Source organism: Panthera uncia (assembly GCF_023721935.1).
Source record: "Panthera uncia isolate 11264 chromosome A3 unlocalized genomic scaffold, Puncia_PCG_1.0 HiC_scaffold_11, whole genome shotgun sequence".
Classification (NCBI taxonomy): Eukaryota; Metazoa; Chordata; class Mammalia; order Carnivora; family Felidae; genus Panthera; species Panthera uncia.
In genome coordinates, this window is record NW_026057578.1 from 83,436,273 (window position 1) to 83,457,244 (window position 20,972).

The 20,972-nt window shown below is 38.3% G+C and overlaps 2 protein-coding genes across 3 annotated transcripts in view; one reads left to right on the forward strand and one right to left on the reverse strand.

Annotated features, from left to right (window-relative positions):
• Positions 1-868: 868 nt before the first annotated feature.
• On the reverse strand, positions 869-5,506 carry FBXO48 (F-box protein 48). 2 transcript variants are annotated; one of them, XM_049651575.1, is made up of 3 exons: positions 5,421-5,506; positions 2,993-3,334; positions 869-2,512 (listed from the first exon to the last, which is right to left on the reverse strand). In XM_049651575.1, the coding sequence occupies exons 2-3, from the start codon at positions 3,296-3,298 to the stop codon at positions 2,351-2,353; spliced, it is 468 nt and encodes a 155-aa protein (XP_049507532.1). In that variant the 5' UTR covers positions 3,299-3,334; positions 5,421-5,506; the 3' UTR covers positions 869-2,350. The 2 variants fall into 2 exon arrangements, with proteins under 2 accessions (XP_049507532.1, XP_049507530.1); XM_049651573.1 differs by lacking the exon at positions 5,421-5,506 and adding an exon at positions 4,627-5,404.
• A 224-nt stretch (positions 5,507-5,730) lies between these two features.
• The window catches only part of APLF (aprataxin and PNKP like factor), an 82,875-nt gene continuing 67,633 nt past the window's right edge, over positions 5,731-20,972 (forward strand). The window contains exons 1-2 of the mRNA XM_049651561.1: positions 5,731-6,049; positions 19,843-19,914. Coding sequence (XP_049507518.1) covers positions 5,954-6,049; positions 19,843-19,914 — 168 coding nt within the window. The 5' untranslated portion in view covers positions 5,731-5,953. The remainder of the gene's footprint in view (positions 6,050-19,842; positions 19,915-20,972) is intronic.

Consider the following 20,972-nt stretch of genomic DNA (forward strand, 5'->3'; position numbering starts at 1 on the left):
TAAATAATAAACAACACTAGAAACTCAATATTCTATTCCAGTAATCTTGCCTTTTTTACAAACTGTGTATATGTAACATGTTATTTTATCTATGAGTAAGAGTACGTCTTCTCTCCATTCTACTCCACCCACTCATGTTCTCAGATGCTAATGGCTCGGTCTGATAAATGTACAGTTCATTCTAAGACCATACCATAAAAGTTATCATTAAGTTTCCAAACTTTCCTTTCTGTAGACTGTGATCATAGCTTATAGCTTATTATATAAAAAATTATTTTAATGTTACAGTACTAAAAACAACTAGATTGTTCATATAGCTTACAAAGTATTACTGAAAACTCATTGGAGTGACCCAATAATTACAATTAAGTGATATTTTTGGGTTAAGTTTATTTTCAAGTGTTTATTCAAAAACATAAAACAAAACATTTCTATTTCCTTATTTTTCCCTTATAGCTTTTGAGAAGACTAAAACAATCATTCATATATTAGCATTAATAGTAAGCATCCCATCTATCTTACAGGTTTATATTGCATTTCAATACAGTTTTGTCCACTAACGGTAATGTAAATTATTTTTATTATACATTCTGGGTAGGATTAAAATAAATAACATAGGAATAATTTAACAAATCATTAGGGAAAAACTACTATATTCCAGGTTTTGAGAACACATAAATAAATAAATGGTCCCTGCCTTTAAGAAGCTCACAGTCCTGGGGTGACTGGGTGGCTCAGTCAGTTGAGGATCTGACTCTTGATTTTGGCTCAGGTCATGATCTCACAGTTCATGAGATAGGGCCCCGCATTTGGCTTTGAGCTGACGGCATGGAGCCTGCTTGGGATTGTGTCTCTACCTCTCTCTCTCAAAATAAATAAACTAGGAAAAAAAAAAAAAAAAAAAGAATCTCATAGTCCAAAGCGGCAGTGGGGGCAAGGGGGACAGACAAATAAGACTGACAATTTAATGCAGTAGACAGCTTTGAGAATGGTATGTACAAAGAACTATGGGAACCTTACTTAACGAGGGCCACTTAATCCAGAATGGTGTAATCTAGGGATGGTTTCCAGGTCCAGAGAATAAGTTTTACAAAAGAGTTTGCCAAGAAGAGAGTTAATGGTGGCTGAAAGGTATTCCTCTAAAAGGGATTGTCAACTAGTCCTAGAGAATGATGCCTGGTCTTTAAGGTTCCTTCCAACAGATCCTCACCTGCTTGATCCAACACAAGGAATCTGCATAGAGTAAGGCATCTTTCCAATATTGTGCCTATTTGTTAAATACTGGTTTCCCGGATTCTTATTTTTTGTGCCACAGAGCACAATTTAAGAAGAAAATGTCACACTGACTAAAATGTTTCACAGACACTTTTTACTATGGTGTTGACCACAGATTCAGAATGAACAATCTGGTATAGTGAGTACTATACCATCTACTTTTAAGAAAAAGAAAAACAAAAGTTAAAGATTCCTGGAAAGCTATAAATTTAAACAAGTCAGGTATATAGCGTACTCTAAAATAATACAGTTCTTCTCCTCCTCCTCTTTTTTTTTTTTTTCCCCCACGTTTTCTTTTCTTTTAAATGTGGGAAAACAAAAAGGATCGAAGTCCCTTGCCTTGGTTATCTACACGTAGTACACTAGATGGTGCTGTAAGGCTGTTGGAAAGCGTTTGCCAAGAAAAACTGGCGGTGCTGATGGCTGTCCCTGAGAGCAGTTCCAGGTCTGTAGGCAAGTAATGGGTATCATGATCTCACAAGTTTCAGCCTTCCAGTCAGATTAATTTTAAACTAAACCACAAGTTTAGCACATTTTAAAATGGGCTCAGTGTTTGACAATTCAATCCGATGCCACTGAAATGGACATTTCAAAGTTATCAAAATATAAATTTATTATATTCTACATTTCAACATGTTACTATTAATTTCATTTTAGGTAGTCTTCCTAATTATGTCTGCTTCTAGTTATAAGCCTGGTTATGTCTACTACTTAATGAATCACTAATCAGTTTCTTCATATGGTTTCCTGAATTTTTGAATTACCATTAAGCAGGAAATACCAATCAAACTCCTTTGTCATTAGAGTACTGCAATATACTAATATAAATACATGAAGCAATACATTTAAAACACTCTATCAGTATAGTATTTCTTACATAAATAACATGTCATGATTTTTCTGCATTACAGTAAAGCCAGAATTTTTATGAAAGTGCAGAATAAAAACAAAGCTGGACTTTTACAATATTTTCTTTTGAATGTTAAACATTAAAAAGGCGAACAAAAAAACAAACCTAAGAGTCATTTTAGTTTTAAACTCTCAAAGTTACAAGATGTGTTTGTAATTTTTCAGCTTATCTTTCCAGTTCTGCTTCTAGAATTTCCCCCCATGTATCTACATCCATTGGGTACATGATTTTTTCTGGTAGGCTAAGAGGAGAACATATGTTGCTGTATCTGCCACTTAGCCATTCGTGTTTCACTTTACTCTTCTGGTAATTCCTCAGTAGTATTACCTGAAAGAGGTAAATCATCATTGTTAAAAAATGGAGTAGGTGGTTGGTCAGTGAGTTTGTTTAAAACTAGAGAAGCTGAATGACAGGGCTGAAAAGAAGATTAAATATTTACTTTGATATACACATCTACTATTACATTTGTGGTAAGCATATGTGTGTGGGTGGGTGGGTGTGGGTGGGTGGGTGTATATGTGTATACACACAGAGTGAGCCACAGAGTTTGCTGTGAGTTGTGGAAAAGGTGGAATGAAGTAGCTAACAGAGGAATATGCCTGAATTTAGTATTTAAAAAATGTAAAAGGATGGATGGGATGATGTGGTTTGCAGGAAAATACTAATTCAACTTCAAGGCCAAAAGCCAACACACTCTGTATGTCACTCTGTATATGAAATCCTACCTCCTCTGTGCAGAAGGCAGAGTTGGCTCAAACCTATCACCATATTGTCAAGAACACCACAGACTTCAAAGACTAAACTTACTCTCCAGGAATATCCACTTTCTAGATCATCGTCTACTTCTCTTTGGCACACAGCTCTTAAGGTCAAGCAATGAGGTTTCCATAAGGAGTCACTGTTTCTTACTGTGTAATTCCAGCTCCTGCAAGTTATGGAAGCCCTGCACAAACTCCGAATGTCCAGCTGACTGAAAATTTTAAAAGTGACTTCTGGAGGCAACAGTTCAACAAAGGTCTTTTGACTCTCTTTCTTTTCCTTCTCAGCATCCACAGAATTCAATTTTATGCCAGAAACTCTTGAATTATTGTTCCTCTTGAGGCTTTTCTGCATAGCTTGATGTTTTAGCAAATTATCCACATATGTAACCTAAAAGGCAAAGTTTAAACACGCTCAGTCTCTTCAGATCAGACTATAGAACCTACTCTGAGCCAGATATTTTCTGGGTATGATTACAAGAACCTTAACTTTCATGACTTGAGGTTTTCAATCTGTAAAATGGGGCCAATGATGCTCCTTTCCTGTGTGTTCTTACAAGGATTAACAGGGATAATGTGTAAACCATCTAGCTTCATCTAAATTGCACATAGGAGACACTCAACACATGTTACTTCCCTTTTAAAAAAAATTTTTTTTTAATTTTTGAGAGAGAGAGAGAGAGAGAGAGAGAGAGAAAACAGAGTGTGAGCAGGGGAGGGGCAGAGAGAGAGGGAGACACAGAATCAGAAGCAGGCTCCAGGCTCTGAGCTGCCAGCATATAGCCCGATGCGGGGCTCGAACCCACAAACCAGGAGATCGTGACCTGAGCCGAAGTTGTACGCTTAACCGACTGAGCCATGCAGGCGCTCCCTACTTCTCTTCTTTTTAAATGTTTTTGGTAAATGGGTTTGTTTCTAAACATTTATGTTTCTGCTCCCAAAGAACATTATCTAAAAAAAGTGAAATGATACCTCACAAACTATACTTTGAGTTTAGTAGTAGAAATAACTATTGTGGGAACACGTTTGACTCCACGCATTTGCTGAAAATACTTTTGAAAATGTGTATAGTTCAATCTCTTGAACTCCTAAATACTTGTCTGTGGGAATTGATGCCTTGTCATTAAGTTCTTCATCTACAGTTTGTGACTTAACCACAACCCTGATGGACTTTTGTAGTTTATATGATAATTGTTATCTACTTGTACCTACTGGGTAGGTGCTCACAGTTGACACAATGGAAAAGAGGTTGAAGTCCAGGTTATAACAACACAAAGCCTCACATTTTCAATTCAGTTATTAGATCAGTGTTTTAGAAATGGCCTCTTGAAGGTATCCTACATGCATAATTATGAATGAAGAACACTAGGTATTGAGGCCATAAAGCAAGAGTAACCAGCAATTATAAACAATGTTTATAATTCAGTTAGGTATAGCATATAATTACAGACTGAAAGTCCAGTTTCGGCTAATTTACCTAAAGTGCATGGTCTAGGCTCCAAAATCAGTTGAAGGCATGAGCTATTTTTGCATATAAAGACAGCTCAGATTACTCAAAATCAGTTTACTCCATGTTGCACTCCCTTTTATAATGGGGGGTGGGTTACAGTGCAGGAAGAAGGGTTTGCTAAATACTTCTTTTTAACTCAGCTAATGATTCCCCTTTCTAAACATGCTACTTACCTATGTTTCTGCACTTCTCAAGGCCACAATTGCTCCCATTCGTTTGATTGTTTATGATCCAAATTAGCTATAGTAAGAATTTTAATGTCTGTCTTCAACAGACATTAGGACTTCCTCTCGAAGTTTTGGGGAAGTAAGAAAGCAAACTGATAGAAACAAGTTCATGAGTCAAGAGCAAATTTTTATCAGGAGCTCGTCTCTCTCAATATCAATACAAACCAAAGCCGAACTACTGTATTTCTGGGGGAAAAAAAATCTCACATTAATGTGGAGAACGTTACTGTTGCATTTAAACATTTGTTACTTCTCCCAGAATCTCATTGGGGAATAAAACGCGTCCTCCCGTTACAGTTCTTTCCCAGGAGGCAAACGAATTTTTGAGTTTAACAGTTGGGGGGTGCGTCGGTGAGGTTCCTAAATTCCCGCTAGGCATCTTCTTCTAAGGCCAGTTTTGCCTGGATACCTGGAAAACTATCCCTCTTCTGCCCCTTCTTTATGAACCAAACTTTGCTGAATTATCTCTCGAGTTAGGGAAGAGCCCCCCCCCCCCCCCCTTTCAGGTGTCACAGGAAGGGAGGGATCGAGAGGCGGCGCAGACACACCCCGCAGGTAACTCCACATCCCATCTGAGTGCCCTCCTTGAGGATCTCGCGCAGTCTGCAGCTGCGCGAGTCCAAAGAACACGGAGCAATGACAAAAAAGCGACAATAACAACCGTCAGCACTGACTGTCACCGCAGCTCCAGGGGACTGAGCTGAGGCTGCGTAGTCCAGACGTCAGCGGGAACTCCCTACCTCCAGGGCCGCGGTAGCTTCTCCGGCAAATTAAATCCTCCGGATTTCGAATCCTTCGCCATAGTCCCTCCAGTTCCGCCCACTGTAGTCCCGCCTTGCTGACTCGGATTTCGCACAGGCGTAGAGAGGAGCGCGCGTTGCCTTTTGGGAGTGGTAGTTTTATCTGGGCGTCTCAACTCAGCAAGAGAGGAGAAGGAGGGCGCCACGGACTACAAGGCCCGACGTCCCCTGTGACGGGTGGGCGGTGAGAAAGCGGGGTGGTGGGGTGGTTAGCCGGGGCTTTTAAAAAATAATTTTGAGGCGGAGTGTTGGAGGAATCCCGGAGCGCGTCACTGGCCGGAGAGGAGAGGCGGGGCTCCTGCTGCGGCGCCAGAGCTCCTGCCGTGCCAGGCCTGGACACCCCCCGAGCGGAGCTTGTGCTCCCCCTCCCCCTGCATTTTTCCGAGGGCCTGCCTAGGCCCTGTGCGTGTCCATGGAAGGCGGAAACGGCTGCGGGGACCGTCTCCTTGCCAAGGGGTGTAGTCTTCGCCGCCATGTCCGGGGGCTTCGAGCTGCAACCGCAGGATGGCGGCCCCCGGGTGGCCCTGGCGCCCGGGGAGACGGTGATCGGCCGCGGGCCGCTGCTGCGAGTAAGTGTGGCAGGGGGCTCGGCCGGACCCGGAGAGCCGTGCGAGATCCTGGCTGTCTCCTGAAGCCCCGTTTCTGGCTTCCCTACCACCCGGCCCTGCCTGTCTGGATTTTAGAAGCTAGGGAGCAGCACGGTTTTCAGTCAACTTTAAACAGCTCACAAACGTTTTATAGTGGTGCCCTTAATAAGCACTGATTTGTATGATCATTATAATCTTATCCAGGGGTCAGCAAACTATGGCCCTGGGTCCAAATCCAGGCTGTTTTTGTATGGAGCCATGTACTAAGGATGGTTCTTAAGTTTTAAAATGTGAAATGTAAACAAACAAACAAAAAACCTATTAGCCTTTTAGGAAGAACAGTTGGCCCAAGAGTTGAGGATATTGCCTCTTGGCCTGACAAGCCACAGTATTTACAGTAGAATTTGGCCCTTTACAGGAAAAGTTTGCCAACCCCTGATCTTCTTTCCTAGAATGATTTCTTTTAAGCTTTTGGCCTCTTGTGGGACTGTATGGGCCTTACTTTTATGGAATAGTCTTTTTCAGTAATATCAGCAGCTAACCCTTAAAGTAGAGTGTAGTGTTCCGGACATTGATCTAAGGACTTTACGTGTCCCAACTTTTTAATCACTTCAAAATCCTAGGAATTAGGTGCTCTTATTATCTTCATTGTTCAGAAGAGAAAATTGAGCCATAGAGCGGTTATTTGAAGGGTGCAAATAAGCTTTTGGACATGTAGTGCCACTAAGCTATATATTCTCCACCCTCTTTGGGATGTTTAGGAGTCAGGAAATTTTCCTGTTGCATTCTTAAATTTTATAGATCTCTACCTAAAACAGATATATTATTTTTTGTAACATTCAGCATATTTTGTTTAGTGCCCACTTTGCGCAGCACCTTTGCAGATGGTAGCACTGTGGGGTTACAAAGATGAATGAGATTTAGGTCTCTGCCCTCTAGGAGTTTTCTCTTGGCCTCTGGAGACAAACCTGTGTCAGTGAGCTAATGCCAGCAAGTGAGGAGTGTGGACTGTTATCCTGGCTAGCCTCCAGTGTCTACATGGAACCATTGATATTATTAGCCTTAGGCTCCCTCTTGGCGCAGGAAAAGGAGTGGTACTTGGGGGTTCTGATGCAGAGGTCAGTCCTAATCGATGTGCATGTGTGTGTGTACATATATGGATATGCAGTAAGGTTATTGAGACAGTTGAAGTTCACCTGGTATTTATTTTTTTTTACTGGACAAGTAATTACTTAAATGTTTAAATAACATTGTTACTTTTCCCCATAGTTTGTTAGTTTACACAAACATTTGAATTTGAGAGAACTACCTGAGAGATTTGTTTCCTTCTTCCCTCCCTTCCTCCTTTCTCCATATATATTTAAATATATGTGTGTGTGTATACATATATATACATATGTATATATATACATATGAAATTTAACAGAGTATGTGCTTCATCTAGAAACCTTATGTCTGTTGACAAGTGAATTTTGATTTGCTTAACAAATTGTGTCACCCATAGAGTACTGTGTTTCTGGTTAAGGGTCGATGAATTTTAGGCCTGTGTTTTATAAACATGGCAACAGGTTGCAGACTCTTTCATTACTTGAGCTTGATCTTTGTATTATAGGCTTGCTGATGTGAGATGAGCCTACTTGGTTCCTGTCTTCAAATAGTAAGGAGTAGAAAGTTAGTCTGTCTGGTCAGAATTTTGCTTCTCCTTTTCGAATAATCATTCTGTGATGACATCTCTTGCCAAGTTTGGCAGATATTAGAAGTGGTTATGAACAGTGTCCTAAGTGTGTTAAAGGAAAAATTTGAAGAACAAATCAGCTTGTGTTTTTTTAAAAAAGATATTCTTTCTTTGCAGTGGTTAAAACTCAACATGAAGGTGCTATTTCAAACAGCAATTATTCCAGTGATGCTTTTTTTTGTAGTGTGAGAGAGCAAAGACTTACTTCAAGTGGGAAAACTCAGGATGTTCATTGTAAATTACTCATAATGTGATTATTAATCATTAATATTTAATGATTAATAATGATTTTTGAACTCATTTAACAGGTTATGTTTTTTTGGAGACAAGTTTCACAAGCGTTCATGGCCACACAAACATAAAGGTTTTTAATTCCAATGTGTAAAATGGGCTTGGTGGTGAAACAAATTGATGAGAATGTCTTTGTCTTTACAGTGGCAGGAGAGCACATATAAAGACCACTTATAGATAACAGAGTACAGTGAAATTTAATGTTCTTGTGACATTTACTTTAGTGGGAGTCATCAGGGAACCTGAGGTCTTGGTTACTTTACCAGGTTGTAATTGTGTTTTATGATCCATACCAGTTAAAGGTTTTACACCAAGATGAATCTCCATGGAATTATACTGGCTGAAGTCAGCCAATCCCAAAGGTTACATATTGTATGAAATCACTTACATGACATTATTGCAATTACAAAATTGTAAACATGGAGAACAGATTAGTGGTTGCCAGGAGTTAAAAGAAGTGGCGAGGGGAGCAGAAGGAGACTGGTATGGCTATAACACAGCAACATGAGGATTTGTGTGGTGGTGGAAATATTCTGTATCTTGACTGTATCAATATTAGTATCCTGTTGTGATACTGGACTATAGTGTTACAATGTTACTGCTGGGCAAACTGGAGATATGGTACAAGAGATCTTTGTGTATTATATCTTCCAACTATATGTGAAACTATAATTTATCTTAAGTAAAAAATTTAACTTCAGTTAAGGTTTTACAGTATAGCATCTCAAGAGTACCTTTAGGCCAAATTATTTGCTTTATAGTTTTTCTCTAAAGCTGATTATATACGCTTTTTAAAAAGCTGATTATACTCTTAAATGAAAACCACCGTTTCTAATTTCAAATTTCCCTTTTTCTGTTTTGATGGGGATTATATGACACATTCGTTTCTAATCTGTTTCCTCCAAGGAAAAAGGACAATGCCAGCTATCTAGCGAGTCTTAACGGCAGGTGTAATAGAATCTACTGCTTTAATTGAAAAGAGAAGAGGCCCTTGGTTGTGGGTGGGGATAGTCATGGACTCTAATATAGACCTTCCCTGGTATCAGTTCACCATTTCTAAGAATGCTATAAGTGTCCTACAAAGTTTATACAAAAGTAGCCAGTAACCACTCCCTGGCCTGGCAACTCTGTATTGTTTGTGCCTTTTGCAGAATCTCACTGGCCTTTCTGGAACCTAGTCCTATCTGGTCCCTAGGGATGTGCCAAGCACTCCTAGCTGCTGGGTATCCCCTCCATCTCCTGCACCTTTTTAGTCTAGTACAGTGTCTGGCACATAGTAGGCCTTCAAAGGACATGATCTCTTCCTTTTCTGTGTCTCTGCTTCTCATTCTTCCAACCCTCAAAAAGAGCCTACTTGTAACTTGGGTTTGAAAAGGATATAGAATTTTGAAGTGAATTTAAGCATGACAAAGAAGCAGTGCTACCAACTGCTAAAGCTTTCAGAGCAACATTCATGATGGATTGAATGTTAGCATTTTTTTCTATTCCATTTCCTATTTCATTTTCATTTAGTGAATTCAGAAAATAGTTCAATATATACTGTAGTCAGAATGGAAGGATGAAAGAGAAACAAGTCATTACTCTCAAGAAACTTAGTTTCCTAGGTATGAGAGTCAGAGAAACAAGTAACTAAATAGCATTTGCCACCTCAAATGGGAACTGGAACCAGGCAGGCACCTGAGTGAATGAAATGGGACTGTGTAGGAAAAACAGCGCAGGGATGATGGTAAATAAATCACAGCAGTGTCATAGATGACAGCTGCCTTAGTGTTGGGAAGGCCACAAGGAAAATGACCTGTAATGTGGTCCCTGCCACTCACCCCCATGCCCACCTGGTAACAAAGTCCTATGGTTATTTTCAAGATTAGTAAGAAACATGAAAAAAAAAAGAAAAAAAAGGAGAGTAGTAAGAAATCTGGATTTTTAGATATAACCTCCAACTTCTGAAAGGTCACATTTAATTAAAAATTTTGTTTCAGTACTATGAGCCAAACAGAAAAGGATGTTAACATGATACAGAGAGGTATAGGAAGGAACCCACAGTTAAGATGAGGGGTTAGGGAAGGCTTCCTGACTCAGTGACATTGAGTTGTCTTTGGAGTGTCAGAACAGTTAGCTATTTGGTAGGTGGAGAGTGGGTGGTAGAGAGGGAAAGGCCCTTCAGGCTCAGTGGATGTATGATTTCCCGGGTCCGAGACAGAAAGTGTATGACCGATTGGGTGATTGGGTAAGTGCTGACCAGGCTTGTGGGATAATCACATTACATCACTGATCCCCTTTTAACTTTTATGGACTTTGCTTTTACAGTATTTATTTTTCTTCTTTAAAATAGGCTTTATTTTTTTCAGCAGTCTTAGGTTCATGGCAGAATTGAGTACAAAATACAGAGAGTTTTCATCTTTGTTCCTCACCCCACCTTTCTTCGCTGTCGATATCTTGCACCACACTGGTATATCCAATGAACCTATATTGACTTGTCATTATCATTCAAAGTCCATGGTTTAGCACTAAGCTTCATTCCTGGTGCATTGTGTGGGTTTTGACAAATGTGTAATGACACATATCAGGTATTGTAGTATTACACAGAATAGTTTCACTGCCTTAAAAATCCTCTATGCTCTTTCTGTTCTTTCTTCCTTTCCCAACCTACTGAACTTTTTACTGTCTCCATAATTTACCTTTTCCAGCATATCATATAGTTGGAATTATACAGTATGTAAATATAGACTTTTTTAGGCTGACTTCTTTCACTTAGTAATGGTATTTAAGGTTCCTCCATGTCTTCTCATGGCTTTTTAATGATGGTTAATATTGCAATATCTGAATGTTCCACAGTTTATCCATTTACCTGCTGAAGGATATCTTGGTTACTTCCAAGTTGTGGCGGTTATGAATAAAGCTGTTACAACCATCCATGTGCAAGTTTTTGTGTAGACATAAGTTTTCAGTTCATTTGGGTAAATACCAAGGAGCTCAATTGCTGGACCATATGTTAAGAGTGTGTTTAGTTTTGTAAAAAGCTGCCAACTGTCTTTCAATGTGGCTGTACCATTTTGCATCCCCACCATCCATGAATGATTTCCTGTTGTTCCGCAACTTCACCAGCATTTGGTGTTCTCAGTGCTTTGGGTTTTGGACATTATAATAGGTGCATAGTGAATTACTTTTCATATGTATGTATATTCCTGTATATTTTACATATATTTATTTCTAAATCAATCTCTCCAAATTATCTCCCACGTACTACTCAGCCTGAATATACCATCTTCTCACATGCTTTTGTACCTCTCTCTATGTTCCTTCCACTGGTATTTTGATTCTTGTAGGTAGCATTTGGGTATCTGTATTTTTATTTACTTATTATTATTTTTTTAATGTTTTTTATTTTTGAGAGAGAGAGACAGAGTGTGAACTAGGAAGGGGCAGAGAGAGGGAGGCAGAATCTGAAGCAGGCTCCCACGGCGGGGCTTGAACTCACGAACCGTGAGATCATGACCTGAGCCAAAGTCAGATGCTTAACCGACTGAGCCACCCAGGCGTCCCTGGGTATCTGTATTTTTAAAAGCTCTGAAGATGATTCTGTTGTGAAATCAGAGTTGAAAACCACTTCTGGACACACTAAGAATGCTTGGCACAGAATAAGTCTTTTAAGACATTTTTGCTGAACTGAATTTTATTGAGAAACTTTAATTTATCGAAGTCCCAAGTGGAGATTTCAACCCAGTTTTGTCTTCCTAAGCTCTGCTTATGTTTTTACTCATTGTATTGTCTCTATTATGATGCCATCTATCATATCATTGGTGAGGATAATGTTCTTATGTTTGTATAGCATTCACTTCACAAGTAGCATTGCAAGCCAAGCAGGTTGGGTGAGTTGAAACCTCAGTGGCATTAAGTCAGCCCAGTTTTATCATATTGGCTGGCTATTCAGCAACCTTGAATTAGGAGCTCAGCAGGTATTGCATTTTACTTTTTAAAATCTAAGTGATCCATATTTCATCAGTATTGTGGATTAAATAGATAGTTGTGAGGTAACCTGATAGCCTAACTACTATTATACCATTGGTCTTATGGGAAAGTGTTTCACAAGTTCAAAGACCATTTCACATCCAGTGTTTTAATAACCTTTTAAAGAGAGCTTACTGGAATCTCTCTAGAGAGCCTATGTTTGTTTCCTCAAACTTGCCCTTTGTTAATATCAGAAAAATGAACTTTGGTACATTCCAAGTATGGTAACATTAAACACCTTGTGTCAACTAACTTTTGCAATTTTGAGGAATAAGATTGACTTATCTAATGTTTTGACAGAGTCTCAAGGTAGATTGAGCTCTGGGGAGTGGATCTTGGATCTGGTAACTGGGAAGCACTCTAGATACGAAACTTTTATGCTTCATCAACAGGTTTGTCAACAATGAGTCTGTTTAATTTGGGTCTTAATTTTAGGTTTTATGTACTTGCCACATATACACACAAAAGTTTGAGGAAGATATTTTATGCAAACTATGCCTAAAGTAGAGCCTATGCTTCTTTAGGTTTATGCATTTTCTCATGATACAGATTCAAATCTCCTACCAGATGGGTTTTTTTTTTTTTAATTTTTCTCTACCATGGAAGTTTGAATTTGCCTATTTTTTATTTGTCTGTTGTTAATAGAACAAACTAGACAATCTTGTGTGAAAGCACTGTAAGTTATTAAGTATTGTACAAGAAAAATTTTATTACCTTACCCTTTGGTGTCTTCTGTAATTCATATTGGAAAAAGCAAATCTTGCCTCTTCTCTGTTCTTGTGTTTATAGGAGCCAGGCTACATGGGGATATTATATTTACGAGATACATTATACTTGCCTGTGATATTCAGAAATTTCTGTAGGAAAACATTTTAAGAAAAATGGACTGTTGTTGGTTTTTTAGTAAATATATATAGGCAAAAATGAAATGAAAGGTACCAGTCTATTCTATTTCAGGGTCCAGTAAGTTTTCTGCTTTTATTTTATTCAGGTTTGTTTTTTATTTTTAGAATTTTGGAAATAATAAACAAATAGGTCAGAGACCTTGAGTCAAAACATCCAAGCATTTCTGCTAGTAGCGTAAGAAAATCTTCATTCTGTGTGACTTCGGTAGATGTCAAAAATAAGTATTTGTCAAACAACTCACAAACAATTCTTTTATGTTTTCATGTCTTTATCTTTTCTTCTAGCACAAACTTCATGTCTTAAAAATGAGACATGAAGACAAGGCGAAAGGACTTGTCCTTATCAGGAAACATTCAATTCAGAACCAGAAAATCAAAGAGAAGGGATCCACATTGTATCAATACAAAAGACAGAGTTCTGTCCCCATTCAAGAAACAGTATGAAGAATTCAAGTAAAAAACATTTGTTCTGTAGTGTCTGAAGGAGAATTTCTGTCATTTCAGCTGTTGTTAACAAAGGATAGGAGTGATTTCAGCATTACCCTATAGCCTGCGTATGCTTCAGCTCCTGCTGTATGCTGTGCAGTTTTTTTAATACTAAAAAAAATTCTTGTGCTTGAATGCACAGATTTGGTTAGCTTCTCTGTTTTCTACTATTCCTTCTCTGACTGGCTGAACATAAATAAATTTGTTATTAGATGTCCAGTATTGTTGAAGTAAAGGATATTAATCATAATTGCTTTTGGCTGCAGGTAACCGAGATGTGGCAAACCAAATTGATTTTTCTTTTGTAAGAGAATCTCAGGGGCAGTCAGCCCGGGGCTGTTGCAGATACTCAAGGAACCGGCTCTTCTGTGTTCCTCCTTGGTCATCCTTTGCACGTGATTCATGCCTGCAGTCGAGATGGCTGCTGTACTTTGAAGCGTCCCATTTAAGCAGGAAGAAAAGAGAAAGGCACAGGGCAAAAAAAGGTCCACTCCTTTCGAGCCTGTTCCTTGTTATCTTGAAGACAATAATCTTTCCAGAAGCTCCACTGTTTTAAAATGGAGATTTTGTTGTTTTGTTCAGGAATGGTGAAGCCAACAGATCATGAGATGATTGCCACTGAAAAGATAATTTATTACTCACAGTTCCCAAGAGAAAGAAAGGCACACCATGCCATGCAGGGCCACGTGAGATTGGTGGGAGGCAGAAGGCAGAGAGAGCTAGGGGAACTGCAGGAAAGCCTTTCTCACAACTTTCTTAGGAATGAATGGGCAAGGCAAGATAAACAGGTGTCGGGTGGTCTAGTTTTGAATAATTTTATGAGCTCTGAGCTGTATGGGCTGTCCCTAGTTGTCTGATGCCTAGTCCTGGGGTGATTAGCACAGCATAAGAGCGAGGTAAAGCCATAATTGGGGGTACAGACTTTAGATTGGTTATTTTGCATATGAAAGGTATACTTGCAGGTGAGTCATTTACTGTCTCTAAGAACCTGATAACCCTTGGGGTAGTCCTTCCTTAGTTCAAGGTGCCAGATATTAAAACATCAGATACGGAAACTAGAAAACGTCGTTAATACACACTCCCTCTCATATCCTTTCCTAGAACTTGTCGTTTGGCTATCCATAGCTATGAGGAGTTCTGGGCATTTGGATATTTTTAAATGGGTACCTTGTTGGCCTAAACAAAAGGAGAGTAGATATTAGTATGGACGAAGAAATGAATAGCTATTGATCAAGCGACTAGTAGCATCTGGTATACGATGTCACATGTGAAGAACTGTCATCTGAAAGCATAGGTGTAGTTTTGGGGCTGCCAAGCTGGTTAGCTGGGGGAACGTGCGTCTCTTGGATCTCAGGGTTATGATTTCGAGCCCCATGTTGGGTATAGAGATGACTTAAAATAATATCTAAAAAAAAAAAATTAAAATCTTAAAAAAGGTGTGCCTCAAATCATAAGTTGCAAATTCAAATGCCTGCAGAGGCCAGGCATACACTAAAGAGTGAAAGGTGTTCGGTGGGAGATTGTACGGGTGCTGAGCGCTGTGGTGAGATGGAGGGTGCATACACTTTTCAAAACTTGAGAGAAAAAAACCAGCCTGAATGATTTGTAGCCAATCTGCTACCAGTTTGTGGTACCCAGTCTCAAGCGAAGAAGTTAGAAAAATTTACTATAGAAAGAGTCTTATTAATTTTACTGAGATGACTGTAAATAAATTTTACTGAGATGGTGTATTTATGTCATTTAGCAATCATATACTACATTTTCTAGGTAATTTGATAATAAACCTTTTAGGCACCAACATATTTGAAAATTTAACTATTTTTCCCTCAACTTTTCATTTTGAAAGATTACAGACCTGCAGAAAAAGTTGAAAGAATAGTACAATGAACACTTAATATGTCTTTAGCAGATTAATGGTAACATTTTGCCATATGTTCTTTATCTGTCATATATACACACTCATATATATATATATTTGTTTTTTTCTCATATATGTATTGTTTTCTGAACCCTTCTGAAGGTACATTGTATGGATTTTGGCTCTTCATCCTTAAATATGTCAACATGTATCACCTAAGAGCAAGAACATTTTTATATAAAATGTATATATACATACATAAGTATATATAAACTGTTATGTACATACATATAAACTTACCACACTTGAGAAATTTATAATTGGACAGTAAATTTTAATGGTCCTATATTTAATTTTACACAACTTTTCCAATAATGTCCATTTTTGGCATTTAAAAAAATTAGGATCCAATCAAACATTATCTTCTTTAATCTAGAACTATTCTGTCTTTCATGGCATTCATGTTTTTAGGAGTCCAGGCCAGTTGTTTTAAAGAAGGCCCACAATTTTGATTGTCTGATTGTTTCTATATAATAGGATTCAGGTTAAACATTTTGGGCAAGAATATTACATATTCGATGTGAAATTGAAGCAGCTTATCACAAGGCCCAGCTAGGAGTTTGTGCTGTTGTTGGCGATGTTGGGTGGTCACTTGGGAAAGGTGGTGTCTATCAGACTTCCCCAAAAAAGACACAGTTCCCTTTGTGAGTAATCTGTGCAATGATGCTTTGAGACCTCAGGAATATTCTTTTTCTCATCAAGCTTTCACCTGAAAGTTAACATCCACTGGTCTGTTACTGAGTCAATTATTATATTTGTAGTTGCAAAATAGTGATTTTTCTGGTTCGATCATTTCTTCTTCATTAGCTGGGATTCTTTTATGAAGAAGGGCTTTTCCTCCCAGCCCTAGCCCCAGGCCCTTTTTTTGAGTTCATTGTGAACTCATGGATTATTTTTGTATTCAGTGTTTGTATTCCATTGTTACCATTATTCCTATTGATGCCCAAATTGTTTCCAGTTTTGCTGGACCACTGAACTGCTGGATGTGAGATGTGTTTTATTTCCTACTCAAGGCGTGACTATTTCTGAGAGTGATACTATCTGTGCCCCACCACCCCTAGGTTCTCATTCCCTCTCTTCTCTTCCTCCCAGTTATCACTTGCCTTGAAGCTTGATCTGCACTTGGTGTTTCTTTCCCCTCCTATATGTAAAGTTTGTGGTAATCTCTGTCTCCTAGTTGTGCTTTACATATGGAATGTAGGTGGTTTTATGTGTTTATTTGTTGATCTCTGATTTTTTTGTATGGTATGATTAGTATTTAGGTGACTGCAGTTATTTGCTAGGAAATGGGAATTCCTCTATTTTAACTATTTTTATGGCTTTCTTAAGATGTGAAATGTCTGACTGTCAAATGAAATTTTCATTTAAATAGGGTAATCAATAAGTAGACCCTGGTAAGTGTAAGTAGTACTTTTTGAAGTATGCTGTGCCATTTGTCCCTATTCTCTGTAGCTTCTAGCCAGTACATTCTTTCTGAGTCTTTGGGTTTCTTTGCTTTTCCATAGCCTTTCTCTTTCTACTTACAGACCAATAGCAATCATTTTCCCCCAGTGTTAATGCACTGCCTGTTAAACCCTATCCACTTTATTGTTTGCTGTGAATAGAGAATTGCAAATTCATATAACACAGCTTGTTAGATTTGGGTATGACATTAGAATAAATGAATAAATGGAAACCTGAAGACCTTCTGGAATTTTTTTTTTTTATTAATTTTTTACTGTTTATTTATTTTTGAGAGAAAGAGAGAAAGGACGTCACCATGGGAGAGGCAGAGAGAGGGAGACACAGAATCCAAAGCAGGCTCCAGACTGTGATCTGTCAGCACAGAGCCTGATGTGGGGCTTGAACTCACAAACTGTGAGATCGTGACCTGAGCCGAAGTCAGACGCTTAATCGACTGAGCCACCCAGGTGTCCCAAGACCTTCTGGAATTTCATTTAGGGCTTGATTTTCTCAGAATGTCTACTTGCTTGTTAAATAGTCATTCTACCTTATTTCCAGTTCTTTGGTATGTTCTAGTTTAGATAGTTAAGCTGATGGTAAATAATCTAAAAAATTATATTTTATGTAATGATAATGAGGGAGGCAATACAGTGTTAAAAGCAAGAGTGTCCTGTCCCTAGAATCAGATTCCTTGGGTTCAAGTCCTGGTCCTGCTGCTTATTGGCTGTGTAACTAGAAGTAGTTGCTTAGCCTCTCTGCACTTATATTTCTCACTTACAAAATGAAGGTAATAATGTCTTCTCCTCAGGTTTTGTGAAGACTTAAGATAATACATGGAGTGCCTGGGTGGCTTAGCTGGTTAAGGGTCTGACTCTTGATTTTGGCTCAGGTCATGATCTCATGGTTGATAGATAGGTTCAAGCCATGTGTCATGCTATGCACTGACACTGCGGAGCCTGCCTGGGATTCTGTCTTCCTCCCTTTCTTCTCCCACCCCCCATCTCTCAAAATAAATAAATAAACATTTAAAAACAAAAACCCACTTTTTTTGGTATACTATAGAAATGCACAGCTTGCCATGTAATTACACTGTTGTGGAATCATGTGTCCACTAGAGGTCATGTTATGCTTTTATACATTTTTTTCATGCTGGGGTCTGGAAAGCCTCCTTCAAAGAAAGACTGGGATAGGAAAAGTCCATTATTGCTTCCTTCAAAAATATGGTTTGAAAAATAAAGAAACCCAAGCTAGACTATTACAGGAACCATCATTGCTTGCCATGATTTTATATTTGGCAGTCTGTTACTCAGTCGGTTAGAAAATCGATTTGTATTATTGCAGTTCACAATGAGATCTTACTACCCAAGTTAGAATTAGAAATTTCTTACTCCCTGATGCAGAGTAATTTTCATTTCTTGAAACTATTTCTGGCTGATTATATGCAGATGTAGAGTCATATACGACTCTCTTTCTCACATATTTATTTTTATTAATGAATATGGATTTGTAGGCCACCTACTCGAGGAGTGGCCTACACAAGTTACTTAAATTCTCTAGACTTTCAATTCCCAAGTTCATAACATGTGAACAATAGCTATGACAGTATTGTGGTGAATCTTAAGATTTAAGGGAAAGTTCTATGCAAATGATAAATCATTTTTATAAATGGTAAAGTGCGTTATCACCTGATAATGTCCACAAGGCACATTATGGGAAAGAATACAGGAACCTCTGAGTTTCTTCTCCCCTCTCTGGTAGATTATTAGTTTAATAGTGTATATATTTTAAATGGGCTACCTTTAAGATACTTCATTTTAGAAAATGTTCTGAAAATCAACTGTAGCGATCAAAAATTCACATATGTGGAATTCATTCCACTGTGATGCTTGATGTTACTACTTTTATATAGTCATAGTCTTATATGTGAAACTGCTCTCTGGTTAAAAAAGATGACTATTGATTCCTGGCACTTTGACATTTTTGCAAGTTTTTGCGTAACTAAAGAGTTTAATTGAACTGGGCATAGCTGTAGTCTGTTTTTACTGATAATTTTGGTACTGATATGATTAATATCAGAATTGAAGTGATACAGATACTAAGGTAATCAAAAGATGGGCCACATAATTATGATGTTAAGTAAAGTTGGTGCTTGAAACATTTTCATTATGTATCAACCACAAATAACAAAGGCAGTCTTAACCATCATGTTTATAGTTCTGCAGGGAAGACTCAGTTGGCAATTTCAAGATTTAAAGTACAAGCCATTTCTAAACTTTGGTATGCAGAAGTGCTTGTGTGTAACTAAAGCATGTTGACTCAAAAGGGGAAGCAAATATATGTATTTTACCTTTTAAAATTAACATGTGTATGTATTGTATTATACACACACACACATACACATAAATGATAATCTCTTATTCACTGTAAATATTTGGTTTACACCACTCCCCCTCCCACCTTCCTGTTCTCTTAACTACTGCTGATGGCCCCAGAGCTCCAGTGCAGGTGGGCCTGACCCCAAACCTGGTCGTCACACCTTTATATTTAACCAGACTGCTGCTCTTTAAAACCTTTGTCATTGTAACATGCTACATATTTCTTGTACTTGAGAAGTTTCCTAATAAGTACACATTGTATACATTTTTTTCTCATTTTATGAGTTTTATTGATGAGAATCTCCACTAAATGTCTATCTTGAATGGAAGCCATCATGAAAATTTTGGGATGTGTTAGATCTCAAGCTTGAGTCTCTGGTCTGCTATTTATTCTTCCTGTTATCTTGGGCAGGTCCCTTAATCTCTTGAGTTGTGTTGTTATCTGTTCAATGAGGACAATCATTTTAATATACAGTTGCTGAATGAGTATTTGATATGTAGCCTACTAATATCAGAAACATTGCTGTGGGTTTTTGTTATTGTTGTTACTGTTTTTTTTTTTTTTTTTTATGGAGGTAGCTGCATTAGAAATGTTTATTTTTTTCCCCCTGTAGATAACAGACAAGAGAGTGTCCAGAAGACATGCAATTCTTGAGGTGGTCGGTGGCCAGCTTCGAATCAAACCGGTAAATATGTTATTCATGACTCATTTAAAAAAAAAAAATTTTTTTTTACCATTTATCCATTTTTGAGAGACAGAGTGTGAGTGAGGGTGGGGGCAGAGAGAGAGGGAGACACAGAATCTGAAGCAGGATCCAGGCTCCGAGCTGTCAACACAGAGCCCAATGCAGGGCTTGAACCCATGGACCTCAGGAGATCATGACCTGAGCCGAAGCTAGACGCTCAACCTACTGAGCCACCCAGGTGCCCCTATTCATGACTCATTTTAACTCTTTGTCTCTCACCTTTTTCCAGCTCCTGGTTAGAGGGCTTATTTTCTAAGGTTATGCAAATAGAGAATCAATTTCAGAATATATCCTTCTTATTTCCAGAGGATAATTGGGAGATAAAATCTAAACTATTTAAAGTATTTTTTTTCCCATAAGACAGTGCTACATTTACATAGTTAGAATTTTAGCGAAAGATGACCACCAGTTCATGTATAAATTAGGATTTTGTTCATAACTGGATATTACAAATAAGATCCTATAAGGAAGCCTGTAACTATGTAATGGTTTATTTTTGGGGAGTGGGGTAGTGACCAGAGTTACTTAAATGTTACCGGATTGGGGGTGCCAGGATGACTCAGTTGGTTAAGCATCTGACTCTTGATTTTGACTCAGGTCATGATCACACGGTTTGTGAGACTGGCTGACAGTTTGTACTGCTTGGGATTCTCTCTCTCCCCTCTCTCTCTCTCTCTCTCTCTCTTTTTTTTTAATTTTTATTTATTTTTTTAAATTTACATCCAAGTTAGCCTGTAGTGCAACAGTGGTTTCAGGAGTAGATTCCTTAATGCCCCTTCCTGTTTAGCCCATCCCCCTCCCACAATCCCTCCAGTAACCCTCTGTTCTCCATATTTGAGTCTCTTATGTTTTTGTCCCCCCCTCCCTGTTTTTTTATTATTTTTGCTTCCCTTCCCTTATGTTCATCTGTTTTGTATCTTAAAGTCCTCATATGAGTGAAGTCATATGTTATTGGTCTTTCTCTAATTTCACTTAGCATAATACTCTCTAGTTCCATC